Here is a 23,284-nt window from a genome sequence, read left to right as displayed (position 1 = left end):
CATTCAGCAGTCCCCAAAATGAATGAGTCTTAATCTTTAACATGTACCTGTTGTTACAATAGCAAATTTTAACATGTATCTGTTGTTTTGATTGCAATTTACACTTCTTACACTATCCAGAGATACCCAATTATGATTTTTACAGAGAAGTATGCTGGACTTGTTTCTATACAGTTGCTAAATAGCCCTCCAAAGCAATAATTTGTCATATCCATCAGCCACTGCAGGAGCCTGTAGACCTGAGTGCTACAGGAAAATTCCCCCTTTCACATATATATGAGTCACATATAATGCTTGAAATTGACTCTTAGATGATTAATATCCAAATGAATTATCAATAACATTAGTAACACACTATGTTATTTTGCTAAAATCAGAAATGTCAAGCATGTTTCTTCAGCCTTTTAAAACTAGATCACAAGGATATGTCACAGAACGAAAATGTTTCTATGAGTCCAGTACAGCAGTCTGGCCAAATGTCATATTTTGCCAATACAATATGTTTTGATTAATCTAAGTATTTAAAAATTTTTCATGTTTGAAACAAAGCTCATTTCTAATTTGTGTGCCCACCCTCCGCTAATATGTTTAAATTGAGTTTCTGTTGCATATATTTGTATGTTATTCATTCCTAGCTACTTTTAATTTGCTCGGAATTGACATTTTAACTTTCCAGGCTGCCATCTCGAAAGATCTTCTAATTCCTTGATCAATATTCAGTGTGTGTATCATTTAATGATCACATTTGCTTATATAGGCTTACACATGTCTCAGTGGAAATCGCCAACCATTTTATTGCATAGCAGTGTTTAAGAATGAGAACCACCAGGGACTGAATTCAAAGGCAAATTCCCCAGTTAAACAGAGAAACATGGAAGTCAAAGTTCCATTTTCCTTCTACTTAATAGCTTTAGCTAAGCTCTTGATCATTCCCACAAGAGCACCCCTTCGTCCCAAGCAGAGAAGTGTAATTGGCTTTCCCAAAATGTGAAATGTTAAGGACAAACCTTTGAGACACCTGTTTCCCTTAAGGAAGAGAATGCTGGGCTGGCAATTTTGCATCCTAGGTTCCTCCATCTACCATCCAGGGCTCTATTCCCATTATGAAAGGCCAGCTCATTTCTAGAGGGAGACAGATGTCCAGATTATCTCAGGGGTCCAAAATTTCAAACCTATCGGGAGACTTGCCCCCCTCAGCAAGCCCAGAGGCAGCTCCAGCCTTTGCAAGAGCTGTGTTAGTCAAATACAGCTTGCCCGGGGCAGAACTGCTTTGGCAAAACTTGCTCTTCTTCTGCAAGATCCAAAAAGAAAACCTCAACTTCTTTGCCAAAATGCTGTCAACTCCACTTAAACAGGAAGGCTCCTCTCAGATGCAGAGTTAGGCTGGGCTCCACTGTGCCAGTGACTTTGGCTGGATGGAACACCCTTGAAATGCCACTACAGAATCGCACGATGCCAGCTGGTTGAGCAGTCCCTCCAAAGAGATGTGGTTGATTCACTTTGGAGTTTTCGTTTTGTTTTACTTCCTTTCTTTACTCATAAAGCCATCCATCTCTCTTTCATCACCTCAGTTGATCAATCTTTGCTCAAAAAGAAAACCTGATACAAGGTCACAATTTGTAACTGTTTATTACTTTTTAACTTAAATTTTGACTTTTTACAGAAAATATAAAACTTGATTAATATTCAAATGACAATCACACTAATCAAGAAACAGAATATCCCCAGCCCCCTACAAGGCCCCGTCATCCTTTCCTCCAGTGTCTATCTCACTTTCAGAAGTAATTACTTATAACAGAAGACCACATTTTAAATCCTCTTGTGGTCAAAGAATTTACTGTAAGAGCTGAATTTGGGACTCTTTCCTTTTTTTGAGTGCAAGCATTTCCCCACATTAATTAGACTTAGTTTGGGAGGGGAGGTCCCCGTTTTCTTTAAGTGTTCTATAAAATTATACAAAGCTAATCATTCCTGTTGACACAATTCCTTTATCTTTGCCATCAGCCCTGATGCCCCATTGCACATACACTGTCTTCAGCAGTAGGGGTTGGAAAGAATTCAGGTTTTGTCCACTATCATTATGTATGGGTTCAAGTGGGTGAATTTCCTGCTCCATCTTGTATCTACTCTCTGACTTAAGAAATGTGCCTCCATCAAAAATAACTCGTACACAAGAGTGAAAACATCAAAGCGTTCTACCCTTTCTATCAGTCCCAGCTACTTCACTACAGCCCTCGCCACAGCAATGCCAAGAATTCCATCAACTTAAAGTTTTTTTGTCTGAGACAGGTCCAGACCCTCACAGCAGTGCATCTGGAAACTGAAGGCCCCTCACGCAGGCATTGAAATAACGTGTGTAACATCATTGCATATAGGTGTCCATGAGTGTCCACGCTTTTCAGTTGCTCTGTGGTCAGTTTTTTTCCCATGAATTTTTCTCATTTCTCTCTGAACACCTGAGCCACACCACAGCTCCCCATCCGTGAGCTGCTTTCTGAAATGTGTTGCCCAAGTTTTCGCTGTTGTCTTTCTGTGGACTTAGCCACTTTGTTTACAACTGTCGTGTGCTTCTGCCACATCTGCATTGTCACTGTGATGGTATTTTTTTCTTTCTGTCTGTTTCTTCCACAGGAGTTTAACCAGTAATCTACCCAATGTGAACCTACCCAATGTGAACCTTCCCAAAGTACCAAATCTACCAGTTAACATCCCTCTAGGCATCCCACAAATGCCTACTTTTTCGGCACCGTCATGGATGGCTGCTATATATGATGCTGAGTGTGTATTCAGTTCACATTAGATCTCATTTAAATTTAAGTGATCTTGGCATGGATATGTATTGTTTATTTCTATACATCCTATATAACAGAGATGGAGATGGATAATTAGACATATTTTGCTGATCATACAGAGACAATATTGTTTATTTCTGGCATGCAGCGTGTTTGTAAGACGTTGGCTATATATACCGCACTAACAATTTGTCTTACGCCCACTGAATGTTTGAGAACTGTGTTTCACTTCCTGAATTCCTTTGCAAGAGGCTTCTTCCCATGTTTTGCTTTTTTGTTGTTGTTTTTTTTCCTAATCCAGGTGACATGACTTTAGAAATTAATCACCCAAAAATAGTCCAGGAAACCTCTTTGCTGGGCTGGCCAGTCATTTCTGGCTTGATCCAAATCAGAGAGAAAAGCACACCTATCTAGAAGCTGGTTTGCTTCTTTTTGTTTTTAATAAAAAATTCCTAGATAATGTTTAAACCATAAAGCATATTTCTGGTGTCAGCAAATGGCAGAATATAGTAACAGTATGTTCTTGGCTAAACAAAAATGTCTGAATGGATCAAGCCTTAGTAATGTAAATGTTATGTAAAGTACGCTCCAAGGTCATAATACAATTTGGAGCATCGAGATCTAGATAGCAAGATCTCCGAATCTGAGAACACAGTGCCATTAAATTGGGGATGGGCAGTTCATCTGTGGTTTCGGTGTAGGGCCTTTCTCTCTATTCATCCAAATGCCAGCAATTTACCGGCTTTTTCCACCCCTTTAAATCCAGCAGTTTGAAGGGTGGAGGTTGAGAAGTCATTTCTTCTAGCCTAGGAAATGAATCTTCTCTCCCTCTTTCCTAAGCAAGAAGAAGATCCAGCACCCTGAAATCCTCCCTCAGGAAAATTAAATTAGAACCACATGCATGATTTAATAAGTGAAAGAAGGTTTAGTGATCCTATACCCTCCTTTGATCCTTGTCTTAGACCACAGCTAATTATAGGCCAGATAAGCTTTTTCTTGAAAGAATAAATTGGCACGTTTTCAAAGGGAAGTGTTATTATCAAAGGAATAAAAAATGATCTGAAACTGGGAGTGATGTTTTGAAATCTCAGAATCACATTCATCAAGATGGCCCTCCATGTTTTTATTTCTGCAGTAATCCAGGTATAGCACAGAGCTTTAGAATGACTGCTCTACTTGGCTCCTCCAAAGCTGCCTAACATTTTTTAAAAACTCGTATATTTGCTCACAAGTTCACGAAGAAATCATCTGGTCAGTGTGTCTGATTTTCTTTTGAAGACAAATTAAAACCTCCAAAATTTGTATCCGGGAGGAAAAAAAACTTCTTAATAAAAAAAATACCCATAAATCATATTCATGCTAAGATGACTGTATGAAAAGTTAGATTAGGTAGAATCTGTTAAAAATTTAAAAATAAATATCTGAAAGCTTCCTTTACCTCCTTCTGTGCATGCTCTGTGACATGTTTTTGAAAAGATATGAATCAAGACATTGTAATAAAGCAGATAATGGTCTCCGTTCAATTAATTAAGGCATGAGTGGGAACACATTTTGGTAACTGCTCAGCAATCAAAATAATCTTGGTGCTATTGCCTTAACATTAACAGTTTATCTTAAAAATAAAAAGAAAATATTCTTTTCCTCATGTCAAAACTTAATAATAAGCTCTTCAAAGAAAAAAGAAAAAAAACCCTAGAAGAATTTTTTGAAACTCTGAAACCAGATGGGTGTCAAAATGTTGTTGTAATAAATACCAATTATTGCATTCATATGTACTTAATGATTTAAAACATACAACCATGCAGTTCCAAAACGGGGTTTAGACCAGACAAAGTTGGGGTTTCTTTTTCCCAAGCCTAGGACGGGATAGGGGGAAGGCCGAACTTTGACAATGCGTTCCCCCACTTTTGAACAGTGCCTACCACAGTATCTGAAAAGAAGGTGTAGATTCTCAGTCACCCACCAGGAAATGCCTGATTCTATATCTTTTCATAATTTCAGTTTCCTCCTTTGCCACCTTTCATTTTAAGGACGTGTTTCCATGTTACCTGCTCCTTCGTGTCAGATACATCTACGTACTGACCTCAGACTGGTCTGTCCTTGAAAACGTGACCCTGTTGGTGCAGGCCGTGGGCTCCCTCCCGGCATGTTGGGAGTCTGCCCCTCCAACCTCCCCCCCCCCCGCAGTAGCTGTGTATGCACTTATGCACTAGCTATATTTCTCTCTCTGAAGCATTAATTCAATGCAGCTGGCATCTGTCACAATAGAAACACCCACTGTCATCTGTTTCTATAGACGATGTCAGAACAAGTGGTAATGCATGGTATGTTGGACATTTTATAAATTGCCGTGTTAGCATTAGTGGTATGCGAGGAAGGGGGTGGGGGGTGGCCACCCCTTAGAGCTCCCAATGGAATTGTTTTAAAAGAGGAAGCCAGCCAGAGAAGGTTGAGAGGGTGGGAGGTGGAGTAGTTCCCGTACATAGGCTTTCCGTCGCTGCCCCAGGTAAATGTTTCTTAAACGTCATTGTACAGAAAGGAATCGAGACCAGTTTCTCCATCTGTCCAGAGGACTGGGTAAGATGGTGCAACAGTACAGGAGCTCGGGTTTTGTGCCCTAAAGCTTTGCGAATATTCCTTGTCCACTCACCTCCCCCCACAACCCACCCTGTCCTGGGGCTGCCATGCAATGGGCTGGTCTATGAAAATTGGAATAATAACCAAACTGAGCAAGAATCTCGGATTCAAGGCATCAAGGTGTACTCGGCTTGGTTTGAGTCACCCTAATTTCTTTCCAGCTCTTCAAGGGAGAAAGTGGGTCCTCGCTCACCACATTGTTAGCACTGTCCTTTTACAACTGAAAGTCTTGTGCAGTCTCCAAGAGGCCTCCACTCTGGAGGGGAGCTGGGGAAATGCATGAAACCCTGAATTCTAATAACTGCATGTTGCCATGTAGTTATTATCCGTTGAGACCTACTTCTCCCCCTGGTTCGTGGCCTTCATCTGAATCATCACATGTGTTAATGTGGTTATTAAAAGAAGGCTGATTTTTACCATACATTGTTCGAGTGATGGGGCAACACGTCCTCAGACTTCTCACTGGTCTGGAATAATTGGCCGAACAAAGCCTGCTAAGTCATGTATGGTAAAACTCTAATCTGCCAGTGGAGATTGCCCCCATCTCCACCGCCAACACTCGTCGTTTTGTATGTGGAAGCCACTGTTTGCCTTAAGCCTTCTAGTTCCCCCCTTGTTCTTGTGTCAGCTTTTGCAGAACCCTCGGCCAGTGGATGACTCTTGTTTTCTCATTTTTATCCTGCCAGTAATGGATCAGGCACTTCAGAAGATCTATTCTGGAAACTCGATGCCCTGCAGACGTTCATTCGGGACTTGCACTGGCCCGAAGAAGAGTTTGGAAAGCACCTGGAACAACGGCTGAAGCTGATGGCAAGTGACATGATCGAATCTTGTGTCAAAAGGTGAGCACAGGTGGCTGGACAGGTTCTGCACACCTTCCCTGCTGTGCCCTGACTCAGGAAGGGATGGGTGGCTGCTCTGAGTCAGCCATCATTTGGAGTGTCTGGGAAAAGGTGACTGCTTATCGTAGTCAGCTGGAGTGGTGACCACATTGCAGCTCCTGTTCACCTTCCCACATCTTGCCAAACCCAACAAAAGAGGGCACAAAATAAGGCTGCCCATGTTTTCATTCAGCTCCGTGAGGAAAGGGTCCTTCTTGTCTCTGTATCCTTAATACCCAAAAGTGTCTGGCACGAAATGTTCAGTTAATAAGTATTTGTTAAATGTATGAGTGTATGTGTGGGTGGATAGCTGGCTGGAAAAAAAATGGGGAGAACCTACTAATCCACTATTTTAAGCACAGGCAGCAGGCATCTCTTGACTCTCCAGTGACGTGGACAAGACCTCCGCAGCACCGTTCATTTTGTGAGCATGTACCACATGCTGGCCATGAGTTGTCTTGCCCCAAATCTAGCTAGATAGCAACACAGGGGCGTGAGACATTCATTGTGCATTTTGGTTTCCTGCACATTGCCCATCTTGTCACCATGGCTTGCGGGATTGAGGTGGGAATGCTGCATTTGTCCTTTCTAGGTAGACTTTCCTGAGAAATAAGTAGAAAATGAGGACAAAGACTGTTTGGGCTCCTCCTGTCTGCCAGGCACAGTGCTGAGTTCTTGGCACGCCAAGAAGGATGGGAGATCACGTCCCTTCCCTTGTGGAGTATCTATATCTGAATATCAGAGACAGAGAGGAGATCTGTCTGGTTTGACATCATTATCATCACCCTGTCTGTCTCCAGACACACATCCAAGTTCCTTTTCCAGTTCATAACCGTTTCATTATCTTTCCTCTCTCACAAAAACCCCCAGTCTCCCAGACACCACAGTCTCCTCTGGATCTCCAGATGTTATGTAGCTGAGTTGATGGATCAGTTGTGTGTGATGGGGGCTGGGTTTGGCTGAGAGTGACCTGAATCTGGTATCTTGTATCTTGCAAGAAGAGAAGAGAAGAAATAGCATCAAAACTGGAAGCCGAAAAGGCAAAAGAACAACACAGTCCCAGGTTGGGGAGTATCGTAACAGGAGTTGGGAAAGGGGCTGTGTGCACCAAGGACTCCGGGCAGGTGTCTGTACTTCTAAGAGCTTAAAGTCCTAGGGACTCAGGTTTTGTGTTTTACTCTTTTCTTTCCAATTGTAGAACCATAGACAAGCCTATTTCTTAAACCAGTGGTCAAAATCTTTCCTTAGGGTTTTGATTTCCACCATTTGCTACATGGTCATTTTTAGGGAAAGCAGATCTTTCCCTAAAGCCATACCATCCCACCAAAAACTCCTTGCAGGGCAGTCTCCCTGTGCTGAAAAGTTCTCCCTTGATCTACAGCTAGTGGCTGCAATGCACTAGAATGAAGCCTTACTAGATTCCGGTCTGTGCACACAATTGTACATAAAGACTTGTTTGCCCTTTTCTGAGAAGCCAGACTTCTGGGTATGGAGTAAGAAATAGGGAGATGCTGGAAGGAAAGGGGAAGACACAGGGATGTGAAAGGTAGAAAGTGACTCTATTTCCTCCCTCACCACGTGGCTTGGCTAGCGAGATCTTAGTTCCCCAACCAGGGACTGAACCTGCCACGCCCTCTGCTGTGAAAGTTCAGAGCCTAACCACTGGACTGCCAGGGAATTCCCCTCACTACATGTCTTTATGGTTCATCCACCCCCAAGACTGTGGGCTACTGAAAAGCAGGAAATGTATCTTGTTCATTCTGAGCTCCTCACCTTCCTCAGGTCCCCTCCTCATGCCTGACACATAGCAGCTGTTAGGTAACCTTTTGTGAACAGAAGTTGGTCAGCTTCACATGTACACCTGAACTGGACATATAAATTTCCCTGTGTCCCTTTCAATTGAGGCCCCAACAAAAGCAGATCAGAGCAAGCATAGCGGCAAATACCATCCCCAGACCTCCAGATTCAGAAGTTAAAAAGTGAAGAAGTTCTTGGATGCTGTAAGACATGGAATGCACGTGAGTAGAGCCTAGAACGTTAGCTTTCCTCTTTGGGAAAGAATAAAACGGTCTTGTTCTAGAAGGACAAGAACGTTATTACATAGGTGTAAATGCGCAGTGCCTGAAAGTCAGTCAGGCACTCATTTCCAAGTTTCTCAGAAGTCGAAATCATACATTTGACGGAGCCTCTGGTCTCCTTTATGTGAGATCCACACAAAATAAGGCACCCTAACCACCCTCTGAGAGGCAGTGTATTAACTGACCTTGGCTTTTCCACCCCATGGAGCCCTCTCAGTCATATTAATTTCGCATTCAGCTTCCTTTTTTCACAGCCACACACTCCAAGGGCTATGAACAGCTCCCTGTGAAAACAGAAGACGGTTACTTCATTGTAAGGGAGTGATTTAGCATTTCCATTTCTCAAATTGGGGCCGGAACTGGCACACGGACCTCAGAAGATCAGCACAGGGACCTGTCCAAGTCAGTCCGCATCAGGCCCCCTTTTCACAAACCAGAAAGCAATGTATTTTCAACGTAGCTTAAAATGATCATCATGATTAGAAAGCTTCAGTGAGCTGAGTCTCTGGGAGCCAAGATACATTTATCTTTAACGTGATCATATAATCTATAGGAGTGTTTTAAGGGGTTTTTTTCCTTTTAGTTTTTTTTTTTTTTTCCGTTAAGAACTGGGCTTCCAACCTTAGAAATTATACTTGGCTTCCCTGCATGCACCCAGGGTGTGTTAGCAAGCTGGCATCCTTTCCTGAGCTAACTAGCTGTGTGGTCCTCCCTATGCACTGTTAGAAAACTGCTACAAATGCCTCTTGAAGTAGTGCTCTCCTGGTGGCTGCGTGCCCTCCAGAACCTGACCATGAGCAATGCTCAAAAGATGCACCAGACGGAAGGAGCTTTATTAAAGCAACTTACTAACCAGGTGCTTTTTTTTAAAGACATGTCATGACGTTGAAACCTTCTCTTCTGAAACCTCTTAAAAATTTAACTGGTCCCCTTTACAATGCTGATATCAAGGATTACGTCTCAGCCCTGTGTTACCACCTGCTCATGTCAGACTAGGTTTTTCCTGTGAGCAGTTAGCACATTGATGGGATCATGATTTGACCTATGTCAAAGTTAAGTCACTTTAAGTTTCCACCATTGTATACTTCTTGAAATGGTAAGTATATTATGATGCTTTTACTTGTAAAAATAATATAATCTTATTGCAAAGCAATACTTTAACATTGCAAAAACCCAGCAACAGCCAAAAAAAAAACATAGTAGAAGCACTCTCCAGGACCACTCCTCCTAATTTCAATCTCCTCCCCAAAGGTAATCATCCTATATTTTTAGTCTTTAGAGCAATATAATAAACTTGTTGAATTTTTTTTTTATGTCTCTCTCTTTCACGACCAGAAAGGGGGAAAAATAATGTCATTTAAGATATTTCCCACCATGAGACTTTTTAACGTTAGAAACTGCTTTTGGGGGTGGGGGGTGTTGTTTTTTAATGAAGTATTTCAACGTAGTCAGGTGCAAATGTGAGCGAACGTATATATGCTATAATGGTGTAATTGAGTTTTTGTTCATTCATTCTTCTGCAATTAGGGTTCTCCATAGCATGTAAACTATAGACAGAAATACGCCAAGCTACAGGTGTTCCATGTGCTGCAGAGAAAGGAAGGGTTTACGTGGCTGTCTCTGTGAATAGGCTTCCTTAGCTGGGAAAGTCATTTTTAAAAGAACACATGTGAAGTCATTGTCGATTGAAACTGATTACAGCCTTCAATTTTCTTTTTCACTGACCTCTCAGAAAATGTCTCCTCCACCTGCTGCCATCTGAATGCTGAATTGGTCTTTTCCTACTTTGTTTTAATAGAACCAGGATTGCATTTGAAGTTAAGCTGCAAAAAACCAGTCGATCAACAGATTTCCGAGTCCCACAGTCAATATGCACCATGTTTAATGTTATGGTTGATGCCAAAGCTCAATCAACAAAACTTTGCAGCATGGAAATGGGCCAAGAGGTAAAAAAAAAAAAAAAAAAAGATACAGATTTCATCCCCCCCTCCATTGATCATGTAGAAGAAAACTTCACAAATTCCTTCCATCTACTCTCGCTAGTTTCAGAAATGCACTCTAATGTGGATTAAGCCACAGATGAATGTTTGCTGTCTGTTCGTTAAGTAAATTTCTAAGGCATGTGCTGATGACTATGCCAGTCACTTGGAAGTGATTCTCAGCTGGGCTTGGGGTGGCCATAAAGTTCCTTTAAGTCAGATCAAGCTTGATGACCTTATTTGTTGGGCTGGCATCTCCGGCAGGTGTGTTTGACAGAATGCAAGTTATTTTCACATGCGAAGTGCATTTCATTACCTGAGCATCTGGGCAACAGGAGAGAGCTCTTCCTAGCATCACACAGCCTCCAGGATGTATAGCATTAGATCACCCTGCCACCCAGTCCCCAGCCAGCAGGCTTTGAACTTCCAAGAAATCCCAGGCCTTTCATTTTCCTTAGACTGAGTGGTTGTGAATCTTCCCTGACCAAAAGTTTAGTCCTTTGCTAAGTTTCCAATCCCAAAGTGGTATTTAAAATGTAAAGGAGAAAGTAACAGCAACTTGGGCTTGATTAAAGACTATCATGATCATTTTTCTCCGATGGCCTTAAGCCAGCTAGATATTCATATACCAATTTAGAATTAATTCAGAAACATTTCTGGCAACTCTCATGTTGTTGCCAATTGGCATAAATTGCTCCTAAATCAGATCTTTCGATACCAGCCTTATATGCTCAGAATTTTTACTAAATTATATTTGCTCCTTATTCGTTATTTATTTTCTCTTTCAGCACCTTCCATTTTTAAATGTGGGTTGGTGGTATTCTCTTCCTGGCAAGACTGTCTCTAACCTTCTTTCCCCTCCAAATCAGCTTCCTCAGCCATCCCTGTTAGCTGCTGCTCCTGATCGATTTTCTTGTAGGGTATCTTACCCCAGGGGGCTGTGTTCTAAGCACTATGGTCAAATGCAAGGTGCCAGTGGTTCTCTTTGCTGGCTCTATTCACTGCATGGGAACTATCTGGAGCAATAGTTCTCCAGTTTCAGTGCCTATCAGACTCTTCCAGAGAGCTTTTTAAAACCCAGATTGTTGGGTCTCACCCCACACGAGTTTCCAATAGGTCTGGGGTGTGGTCCAAGAATTTGTATTTTTGACAAATTTCCTAGTGATGCTGATCCTGCTGGCTGGTCTGGAGACCCCATTGTGAAAACCACTGGTTCGGAGGCTCAGTATCCAAAAAGAGTTATGGAGAAGAGCTGAGGTGCACAGGCCAGCCTCCTGAGGAAGGCTTAGGTTAAATGGGCATCCATACCCTGGTTCTTTTGCCTGGCGGTGCTGCAAACTGGAGCTGATCAAGTCACTCAGCTTCTTCAAACCTCAGTCTCCTCATCTGTAAAAGGGTAGTTTCATTAAGGCTGTTTTTAGCTGTTGATTCTTCAGACCTCACCATAAGGCCAGCACATGGAATGAATAAAATCGTTCCAGATGAAAAGGAGGAGGCAGGAATTCAAGAAATAGGGGGCCCAGAGTCCAAGGTACCATATTCCACTCCACCTCTGCACTTCTTCACTGCCCACCAGCCACCTACCCACCCACCCTTCTCTGGGGGACTCTGAACAATCTTATAGGCTTCACAGAGTCTACTTTAAAAACCTGTTCTTAGTGATATCTAAAGTTCATTAAAATACCTTTGAATTCAAACCCCAAAGTACCATCCCTTCTAAATGTTTCTTCCTTTGAGCTTTTTTTATGTTGTGAGATGTAATTCACATACCATAAAATTCAGCCTTTGAAAGAGTACAGTTAAGTCATTTTTAGTATATTCACAAAATTGTGCAGCCATCACCACAGTCAGTTGTAGGACTTTTTCACCCCCCTGAAAAGAAACCCAGACCCGTTAGTAGGAATTCCCCAACTCTCCCTCCCCAACCCTAGATAACCACCCCTCTCCTTACAGTCTCCAAGAATTTGCCTATTCTGAGCTTTTCACATCACTGGCATCTCATGTGTAACCCTTGATATCTGGTTTCTTTCACATGGCAAAGTGTCTTCAAGATTCACCCATTGTTATTGCATGTATTCATGTTTCCTTTCTATAGGTGAATAATATTCTATTACATGAATATACCACATTTTGTTTATCACTTCGTCAGTTGATAGACATTTGAGTTGCTTCTATTTTTTAGCTACTACGAGTAATGCTTCTGCGAACATTCCTGTACACATTTTCATATGGACCTCTGTTTCACTTCTCTTGGATATATATGTAAGAGTGAAATTGCTGGGTCATATGATAACTCTGTGTTTACCTTTGAGGAACAATCAAACAGCTGTGCAAAGTGGCTGCACCATTTTACATTCCTGTCAGCAATGTACGAGAAATCCTATTTCTCCATAACTTAGCCGATACTACTTCTTCTTAACCATCTTTTTTTATATCACCATCCTAGTGTGGACGACACAGAATCTCATCATAGTTTTGATTTGTGGTGATGTTGGCCATCATTCATGAGCATATCGACCGCTTGTATATCTTCTTTAAAGAAATCTCTATTCGCTCAAATCTTGCTCCTTTTCACAACTGGGTTGCTATCTGTTTGATTATGAGAGTTCTTTGTATCTTTTGGATATGAGACCATTATCATATATATGATTTACAGGTATTTTCTTACCTTCTATGGGTTGGTTTTTATTTTTTCACTTTCTTGGTAACATTGTCTAAAACAGAAAAATTTTTAAATCCATTTTATCTGTTTCTCCTCATAGCTGCTTGGCATGTCCATTTTAACTGAGTCTCAGAAGGATGGCACCATTCAGGGTAGGAAAGGGTGGTGACACTAGGATTGTCCTTCCTTTCCCCTTGGCAACTTTTACAGCCCCCCTTCTGTTTGACTCAGCTATGGCCTTGGTTATAGAACTCCTACCTACCTGGTCAGATGGCTGAACCATCTTTTCGAACAGAACGAGTCACTCTGATGTTTTCTTTTTGAACTGGAGCTGAGAGGGTAGTGGGAGTGGGGTGAAGGAGTGGAGGGGGGTGTTGTCAGGCAGCCGACTGAGAATCTGATGAAGTGGATGAAGCCATTTCCCAGAAGAAAAAAAAAAAACATACTTTCATAAATTTCACTGTACAATTGCAGGGCCTTGTCAGGCCAACCTGTAGACCCTGGTTGGATATATAGGATGAGAAATAGCCAGTTTGTTTTGTCACAGTTGACTGTCTCATTTTTACCACGAATCTGTTCTGTGCTAGAGTAGTATGACATTGGCTTAATCCCAATGCCTTGGTTTTCTTGAATAATTGTCCAATGGCTTTAATAACTAAATCATATGAATTCTACACGTTAGCTACCAAACTACATGACATTGAGCAAGTCACTTACTCTCATAATCTTGCTGTCATTTGTCAGATGAGAGATAGAGTACGCAACACACAACATTTGAGAGGTATGTAGCTTGTCAGAATTGGGGATAAAGCTTCCTAATTTCTGTATGTGAGATGAGAAAATTGTCTTGGATATTCCCAAACAGTAACATTTTCAAGGCTAAACAGCAGTGACTATTTCTTTCTGGACATTATTCTATTTTATGCAGTAGAGAAAACTTCATATATTTACCCCTAACTGAGTCAACATGCTTTCCTTTTTTTTTTTTTAATGAAAACAGTAACTGACACTTATAAATGTTTCACAGTTTCCCAGAACTACTGCCCAGACAACTGAACTAAATGATCTTTAATTAAGAGCCCATCCAGTACTGTATTCTAGCCTGTGATTTTTACCCTAAGCCTGTCACTTTCCCAAGCCATGCTAGAGCGACCTGCTGTGCCATTTCTCCATGATATAACTGTATCAGAGGCACCTAAGTGACCAGCTTGTGAGAAATGAGGCCTCTTCTGACCTTAGAATGCCAAATGACTGAGAACAGTGAGAACGAAACCAGATGTCATTGTAAATATATACTTCCTTCATGCATCTTGCTCTGTAGCTGTGACTTTGGCCAGAACTTTATTGGGAAGTCTCATGCAAATGATCTCTTAATTTTTCTCACTTTGTAGAATGGGGATATTCATCTCCAAAGTAAAACAGTTGTTAAAATGAGATTGGCCAAGGATGGCTGGAGAAATTACAATACTGGGTGGAAAGAAGTCCAGTGTTTTTATGTAACTTTCATTTTGTGGGGCTTTCCTGGTGGCTCAGACACTAAGGAATCTGCCTGCAATACAATGCAATCCCTGGGTCAGGAAGATCCCCTGGAGAAGGGAATGGCAACCCACTCCAATATTCTGGCCTGGAAAATCCCATGGATGGAATAACCTGGCAGTCTACAGTCAGTGGGCTCGCAAAGAGTTAGACACAACTGAGAGACTTCACTTTCACTCTCTTTTCATTTTGTGAATATTTTGATATAAACTCATATTATATATCTAGTTACTTATACCTGTTTCTACCTAGATTCCAACTCCCTTAAGGTATTTTGGACTAGATACCAACCAGGTGATAGTGTTCTCCAATTTTAAGATCGCTTCCTGAATTTCATCACTGGAATAAAGTCTCATTTAAAGGCAGCTGTTGAAACATTTGTTAACCATACTTTTCCATCTTAAATATTTATTTTTTCATTAAAATTTGTGAAGCCCCAATAGAGAGGAAATTGTGTATTAAATAGTTTCTCACTTGGTCTAGTGTGTTTTCGTCTCATTTCCAAGGTCAGATGGTCTTAACAGAAAGACAACATACACACAATCTGTTCCATGACAAGGCAAAATGTGCAGCACAGGAAGTCAAGTGGAATAATTTTCAGAAAGTGATTGTGAATTCCTTGCAACTTAGCTCATCAGAAGCAAAAGTAAACTCTCCAGACTTTCCATGCCATTGAAGATCAGTGGTTCCCTTGCTATCATCACGACCTAGTGCCCTAGAATATAGCTTAGAAATATTGTTACGATTATTGTGAAAGTGTCTCAGTAGTCTCTGACTCTTTGTGACCCCATGGTCTATACAGTCCATAGAATTCTTCAGGCCAGAATACTGGAGTGGGTAGCCGTTCCCTTTTCCAGGGGATCTTCCCAACCCAGGGATCAAACCCAGGTCTCTCACATTGCAGGCAGGTTCTTTACCAGCTGAGCCACCAGGGAAGCCCTTAGGGTCAAACCAACCTAAGAAAACCAATAGAGAGGACTGAAAAATGCCAAAGTAGGCAGGAAACCCTTTTGTACCATATTGGGTTACAGACTGGAATCAAGATTGCCAGGAAAAATATCAATAACCTCAGATATGCAGATGACACCACCCTTATGGCCGAAAGTGAAGAAGAACTAAAGAGCCTCTTGATGAAAGTGAAAGAGGTGAATGAAAAAGTTGGCTTAAAACTCAGAAAACTAAGATCATGGCATCCGGTCCCACCACTTCATGGCAAATAGATGAAGAAACACTGGAAATAGTGAGAGACTTTATTTTGGGGGCTCCAGAATCACTGCAGATGGTGACTCCAGCCATGAAATTAAAAGATGCTTGCTGCTTGGAAGAAAAGCTATGACCAACTTAGACAGCATATTAAAAAGCAGAGACATTACTTTGCCAACAAAGGTCCATCTAGTCAAAACTATGGTTTTTCCATTGGTCATGTACGGATGTGAGAGTTGGACTATAAAGAAAGCTGAGCACCAAAGAATTGATGCTTTTGAACTGTGGTGCTGGAGAAGACTCTTGAGAGTCCCTTGGACTGCAAGGAGATCTAACCAGTCCATCCTAAAGGAAGTCAGTCCCGAATACTCATTGGAAGGACTGATGCTGAACCTGAAACTCCAATACTTTGGCCAGCAGATGCGAAGAACTGACTCATTTGAAAAGACCCTGATGCTAGGAGAGATTGAAGGCAGGAGGAGATGGAGACAACAGAGGATGAGATGGTTGGATGGCATTACCAACTCGATGGTCATGAGTTTGAGTAGGCTCCGGGAGTTGGTGATGGACAGAGAAGCCTGGCGTGCTGCGGTCCATGGAGTCGCAGAGAGTCGGACACGACTGAGCGACTGAACTGAACTGACTGAGGTTACAGAGAGAACTGGATAGTTCCTTTGACTGCAAGAAATTTTGTAACAAGATAATCTAATATCTAGTGTTGGTCACTCAGTTGTATCCAACTCTTTGCAATGCCATGAACTACAGCCCTCCAGGCTCCTCTATCCATGGGATTCTCCAGGCAAGAATACTGGAGTCGGTAGCCATTCCCTTCTCCAGGGGACCTTCCCCACCCAGGGATAGAACTCGGGTCTCCTGCATTGCAGGCAGATTCTTTACCATCTGAGCCACCAAGGAAATACTGTCTAGATAGGACGGCAATTAAAAGATGCCCCAATAGTATTTATATGCCTTTGTGGAGCTTCTCATCTACAGGGAGCAATGTGTCTCCTGAGAGAACAGAGTGAAGGCAGATTCCTTGGTCACTATTTCTCTAGAAAAGCAAGTCAATCAAATAAATCTCAGAAGAATCTGGTAAAAGGAATTCATATGTTTTTGTAATTACTTGACTAGCAATGGGGGCTGCTTTGATACGTAACCCTTTGCTACGTGATTAACAGAGTAGATACTACCCTGCTCTACAACCTTTCCCAAAGTAGGTTTTATTTAATTCAGATTATGGTTTACATATAAGAGCTTCCCTGGTGGTTCAGCGGTAAAGAATCTACCTGTCAGTACAGGAGACGCAGGTTTGATCCCTGGATCAGGAAGATCCCCTGGAGGAGGAAATGGCAACCCACTCCAGTATTCTTGCCTGGAGAATCCCATGGACACAGGAGCCTGGCGGGCTACAGTCCATAAGGACAGAAAGAACCAGACACGACCAACTGAGCAGAGCACAGCAGAGAGAATGTATACACACATGTAAACATTATAGTAATCAATTAGTAACTGTAGTAGTGATTCTGCCAGATAGCAGTTCTGGGTTTCTAAATCATGTTTCTGAGCATCGTTTCATGACTTTGTTTGGTAAATATGATTTCTACTTCCACAAGATGTTTAATTCTAGCCCCACTGAGGAGAGGAGGAAATAGAGCAGCAGAGATGAACATGCTTAAGTTTTTCCTCTGAAAGTCAGAAGCAGAATAATCATGGCAGATGCTTTTTCTCATAAGTAGGAAAAAAGAAAGGTGTAGAAGCATGGAGATCCCAGTATTCACCAAGAGAGAAAGGGAGAGACAGTGATTCTCCCTGGAGAATGCTCAGGACTGTATTCCGCATGGAAATATTGAAGGTAGGAAGAGACTCCCATGTCTCCATAAACTTTAGCTTGGGTTCCTTAGAGAATGAAAAGGTTTGAGGTTCTGTCACTTCTGAAGCCAAAGTAACATTGTTAATCTTCCAATCAAGAGCCTGAATCTTCCTTAAAAAAAAAAAAAAGATTTATTTATTTATATCTGACTGCCCTGGGTCTTCATTGCCATGCAGGGACTTTCTCTAGTTGCAGCACATGGGGGCTACCATCTCTCTAGTTGCGATTAGCAGGCTTCTCTTGTTACACAGCACAGGCTCTAGGTATGCAGGCTCAGTAGTTGCAGCTCGCAGGCTCCACAGACATTTGGGATCCTTCTGGACCAGGGATCGAACCCTGGTCCCCTGCATTGGCAGGCAGATTCTTAAACCACTGGACCATCAGGAAAGCCCAAGCCTGAATCTTAGAGTGTGGAGAGTGATTGCTGTTGGCTTTATTTGCCATTTCAGCCAAGTGTTTCAAGAGAGAGTTCCTGTTCTCAGTGATGTTCTTTACTTGGTTAGAAGTCCCTCATTTAATATTTCACATTATATTATTTTTCCTGCAGCTAGCTTTCCTGAGTTAAACCTCATAATTAATTTAATAGAGGTGAATCATTTATAGTAATTCTAAAGAAAATCTAGCAGAGTGAGGCAGTCACATGGCGAGGGAAAGGAAGCATGTGATTCTGGATCTTATCTCAAGACCTAAAAATGAATTTGGAGCCTCGTCAATACTCCTGAAATTCTTTTGCTCTGACATCTTTCTTTGTGTTTCTAGCACAGAATCCTGCAGATGGTTTTTCCATTTACCTGGAGGTTTATGCCACTTACCAGTTTATGCCACTTTCATGAAGCTACCAGTAGAGCCAACCTGGACCATTCATGTTCTTATTTTCCTCTAATCAACCAAAATGAAAAACTAAAATGATAAAGCAATTATTCTTCAATAAATAAAAAAAACTAAAATGAGATGACTGATGGTGATCGCTCCCTCTCTTTACCTTCTGCTTTATGACCTTGAACAAATATTTGAATTGCAATTATAGTTGACAGAATGGTTTCACATGTAGACCCTCAGTATGATCTTCAAAGTAGATTTTTGAGCTTGAGAGCAGGACTGGCAGGAAAGGACTTAGTCCTGGTTATATCATCATATTAATAATGCTGAATGTCTTCATACAGAGTTTGCCACATTCTCTACTAGTTTTCTTCCTTATCATTGGTCCTGGGTGGTAGTAGTATTACCTGTTTGTTTTGCAGATGAGGAAACTGAGCCATATTTTCTTAGACATCATGACTTCCCAGCTTTGCACTGGGACTTTATGTAGGTCTTCCAATTACAATCAGAATTCACCTATGACTTTAAGTAAATTTACCTAATTCACATCCCTTTGCTCCTAATTGCCAGTTATCAGAATATTAAACCACATTACTATGGCTTATTATTTCTGTATGTTTTCATAACTTTTTGGATGCTTTGTTTAATTTTTATTTTTCTCATGCGTCCTTTTGTCCTAATTTTTATTTGCACTGTTTCTTTTCTTTTCTGTTCCTAATTAATCATCCTTCTGAAAGTTTGCTAAAGAGTGGGTAAGTGCATTTTCCTTTCCAAATAGCAATGTTTTGCATTGTTATTTTTTATTAAGGAAATATGGAATAATTCAAATGGATACTAAAATGATCTAATAAATGTCAAGGAGCTGGCATGCAGTATCTTCTGTTGAAATCGCTTTTCCTTCTTCCCTGGCATTTACAGCAAATTTTTGTTTGTGTGGGGATTTGTTTTTGCATTACTGTTTAAGTTTTAATTGACAGTGGCAGTACGAGAAATTGAAAAGCTTAGCAGTCGTCTCAGGAGAACCTATAAACCTGGGTCTGCTTCTCCACAAAGGAAGAAACTGAGTAACTGCCACAAAGGGTCCTAGAGAGAGACTTTGCGTTTAGACTGAGTCAACCCCTGGAGATACAACTAGGCAGCTCTCAGGCAGTAACCCAGAGGATCTGATGACTTGAGAACAGTTTGTGCAAAACCAGTGTATTGGTCACATTCCCTCTGGAGTTTGTGACTCCCAAAGTCACATCACCCAGCAGTTTCCTAAAGATAATTTTCATCCTCTATATTAAATCAGTGCGCTGTCTTGCTTTATAAGACCCAGATCAACACACTGCCAGACCATTTGTTAAGCCACCCCTGCATCCTATTTGTAAATGTGTGTGTCTACACATATCAAAGCCAGCAAAAGCTTTGGGTAAGGAACAACGTGTCTGGTCATTTTTTTTTTTTTAAGAGCTTCTGATCTTTCTTCATCAAAGACATGGAGTCAGAATCTTACAGCTGCTTCTGGGACTATGGAAATAAAATAGGTCTGCCGGCCAGGTTTTATTTATAAATTGCGTTGTCTAAAAATCACCGAGGGCTGCAGTGCCAGCACCTCCCAAACATGCTAATGTTTGTCTTTCTGTGTTCTTTAGCATCAATACCATTCAAAAATAGACGAACTAATTGAAGAAACTGTTAAAGAAATGATAACACTCTTGGTTGCAAAGGTAACCTTCAGCTTCAGGTGAAATGTTTCATTGTGAATATTGCTTTGTTTTGTCTGCATTTCCATTAAAATGTAACACGTTAAAAAGTTGCGCTGGGTGCTTGTATTTCTCAGGAAACAAGATAGTATGTCACCCAGCTGCAGCTCTGAAGGGTTTTTCTGATGATTGTGAGCCCGGCGAAGATAAATTGATGAAGTGGCATATGTTCCCCTAATAAAAAATTGTCCCCCAGTGTTGCAGTAGGTTATGCAGGAAATATTTGTTTTGTTTTTCAGCCCTGACAAAGTTAGCTTTTTAAAACAGCAAGTTAAATGGTAATAAGGAATTCTGCCATCGTGAAAACCCCTTTCCCCTCGTTTCACATGCAGTGAGAGTCATAATAAAACAGAAAAGTCAGATAAAGCTATTTCAGTCACCCTCATGAATTATAGAATTTTAACTAAGTAATGCTGAATGGGAAGGCATTTATATTTGCCAGTGCTAAACTTCTGTTTCCCCAAAATTACTGATAAAATACAAATAAAAATAGATTGGATTAAATGTAGTGCTAATATGTAACGTAAAAACTGCTTTGCGCAGTTTTGGATTTTGAAAAGTGCATTTAATATTATCGCATGCTATATGCAACTCAATAATATTTTGTCACTTTACACTTCTGTAACACTCTATATTTGCAATCACATAATAATGAAGAGAAAGCCGAATAAGTCAAATATTTCTATGTTAAGGCAGTCTATTCCTTTCCCCAAAGACAGGAACCAAATAATAGAACTTAAAAATGAGCAAGGGCTCATTGCTGGTCTCTGGGAGGTTGGGAAATGCTGCTCTTTATTATGAGCAATTATAGTTTGAAATAATGATTCTTTTCCCTTTTTGCTATTTTGCTAGTTCGTTACAATCCTGGAAGGAGTGCTTGCAAAATTGTCCAGATATGATGAGGGGACTTTGTTTTCTTCTTTTTTGTCATTTACCGTAAGTAAAGAGCTTCTTTCTTTCCTGGCTTATGTTCTAGTTTGGGTTTGGGTTTAGGGGCGAGGTGCTTTTTATGTCATTTTGGTTTAGGTTTGTGTATATATATATATATATGTTAATGTGGTCAACTGCTAATGTATAATAATAACAGGAAAATAAGCAGAACAGTTCATAACAACAAGTAATCCAAATCATATCTATTTAATTTTGAATATATAGTATGTATGTGTGTATATGTATGTATGTACACAGACACATGTATGTCTCTATTAATATATGTGTGTATCCAAAGAGGGTTGCCAGTCAGTGCTCACCTCAGCTAGCTCAGGTATTTCTGGGCTCCTTTTCCTGCAAATGAGGAGAATTAATTTTAGCAATTACCAAGCAGAGATCTAAAAGTCAGATAGAGCTTGTAAGTAGATTTTGTTTGGTCCTCACCATATCCGATACACTTTTCTTTACTGAATTAGCTGCCCATGTTTAAGAATCACGAGAACTCAGAGATGTCAGTATTCCGGGGTTTCTTCATAAGGCAGGCAGTCGGCAGCCTTCGGTCTGCGTGTGTGCTTTTCTGCAGTCTGCTGGAAATCGGTAGTCCCCACAGATCAGAGAGGTGTTTACCAGTTCCCTGCAGCCCCTTTCCTTGCCATTTTGCTCATTCCTGTACTGGCCTGGGCTTGGGGACACTGGAGCTTACAACTTCTGCTGTGCATGATCCAATCTGTACACATTCGGAAAAGCTCTAATTCTGTGCCAACATGCCTCATGGACGCAGAAGTGCGACAGGTCATGGGCAGAAGCCAGACTCATTCTCTGTAGGTAAGGGATCCATGAAGATGGTGGCTCAAATGGGCTACCACTTCACCCTTCCTTCTGTGCGAGGTGGGCACTGCTGCTGCGTGCTTTCTTGCCATTTCTCACAGCAAGGATTTTGCTGGCTGGTAGACCAGCTGTTTTCCTCTCACAACACCGTAAGAAAGGCAGTCAGTTTAGGACCTGCTATTTATGGGTCCTTAAAAACCTCTTTTCTAGGAGATGAAGAATCTCCTAGACAAGCATCGAATGCCAAGGCAGAGCCCAGCACGGGCCAGAGGAGGAGCGCATCGTCATCTGTGAATCCAGCAGAGCTGGGTTCAAATCCCATTACCTGTATTAACCAGCTGTGTGGTCTAGAATAGGTGTCTCATCCTCTCTGAGCCTAAGTTTGCTTTTGGTTTGTAGGAGGCATGCAATTCTGTCCTTTTGTTTTTGGTTTATGTTTCTCTGTGTTAATTCATGTCAGCTACCGATGTTGTAGGCGAATGGAGAGTAGGTAATTTCTTCTGTAATGAGCTGTCATGATGATAATTATGTGAGTGAAAGACTTGGCATAGTCATAACACATAGTAGGTTTCAGTAAGTGGCAGCCTTGACTAATAAAAAATAACTAAGAAGGTGATTATGCATTACAAACTTAATACATGTTTACAAGTTCTTTGCAAATATATCCTGCTTTGGTCTTTCCCTAATACATACATTAGATATCCTGGGAATTAAGGGAAATGTAGACAGAAAATATTTAAAGCAATTTTTAGATTGTATCTATGTACTTTATCTATGTGCCCAGCTTATTTTGGTATGCAGTTCTGACCTTCCCAAGTGTAAGGATTGAACTTAGTCCTTAAAGTGTGATGGCCTTGGTCTCTGGACTCTGTTGGCAAAGTTGGGATGGGAAAAGGATGATGACAGAGAACAGCAGTTTGATTCAGTCAGTAGGACCACCCATGATGTATCACAGCCGGAAGGAACCCTATCCAACCCATTTTTTGATGAACCAAAAAACCAAGGCCCAGAGACAGGGAGTAACCTGTCTAAGGTCACACAGCAGCGGGAAGAATGAGGACAGGAACTCAGGTCTCCTGCCAGCTTCTCCCCACCACCAAACAGCTTCCTGGAGAGAGTGGGATTCAGCTGGCAATTGCCTGACACTAGAAGGCAGATGGGCATGTGAGCAGGAAAGATTCATAAAGAAGGATTCAGGGCACACGAGTGGGAAATATTAGATAATCTCATTCCTCAGTGAAGTCACGGAAATGGTGAAAAGAGGCAGAACTAAAGGCAGCATTTTTGGAAAACGCTACCCTGACACCCACAAAAGATAACCACT

The 23,284-nt window shown here is 41.3% G+C and overlaps 1 protein-coding gene across 2 annotated transcripts in view; it reads left to right on the top strand.

Moving 5' to 3' along the window:
- The window catches only part of CADPS (calcium dependent secretion activator), a 484,390-nt gene that overhangs the window by 396,165 nt on the left and 64,941 nt on the right, over window positions 1-23,284 (top strand). For both annotated transcript variants that reach the window (XM_088831951.1, XM_088831950.1), the window contains exons 21-24: window positions 6,116-6,271; window positions 10,187-10,334; window positions 20,092-20,166; window positions 21,055-21,138. In XM_088831951.1, coding sequence (XP_088688077.1) covers window positions 6,116-6,271; window positions 10,187-10,334; window positions 20,092-20,166; window positions 21,055-21,138 — 463 coding nt within the window. The remainder of the gene's footprint in view (window positions 1-6,115; window positions 6,272-10,186; window positions 10,335-20,091; window positions 20,167-21,054; window positions 21,139-23,284) is intronic.

Source organism: Moschus berezovskii, chromosome 24 (genome assembly GCF_049115385.1).
Source record: "Moschus berezovskii isolate FMDL1 chromosome 24, NW_MosBer_1.0, whole genome shotgun sequence".
In the NCBI taxonomy this organism is placed as follows: Eukaryota; Metazoa; Chordata; class Mammalia; order Artiodactyla; family Moschidae; genus Moschus; species Moschus berezovskii.
The sequence above is the reverse complement of the archived record's forward strand: the minus strand, read 5'-3'. Positions and strand labels throughout refer to the sequence as shown.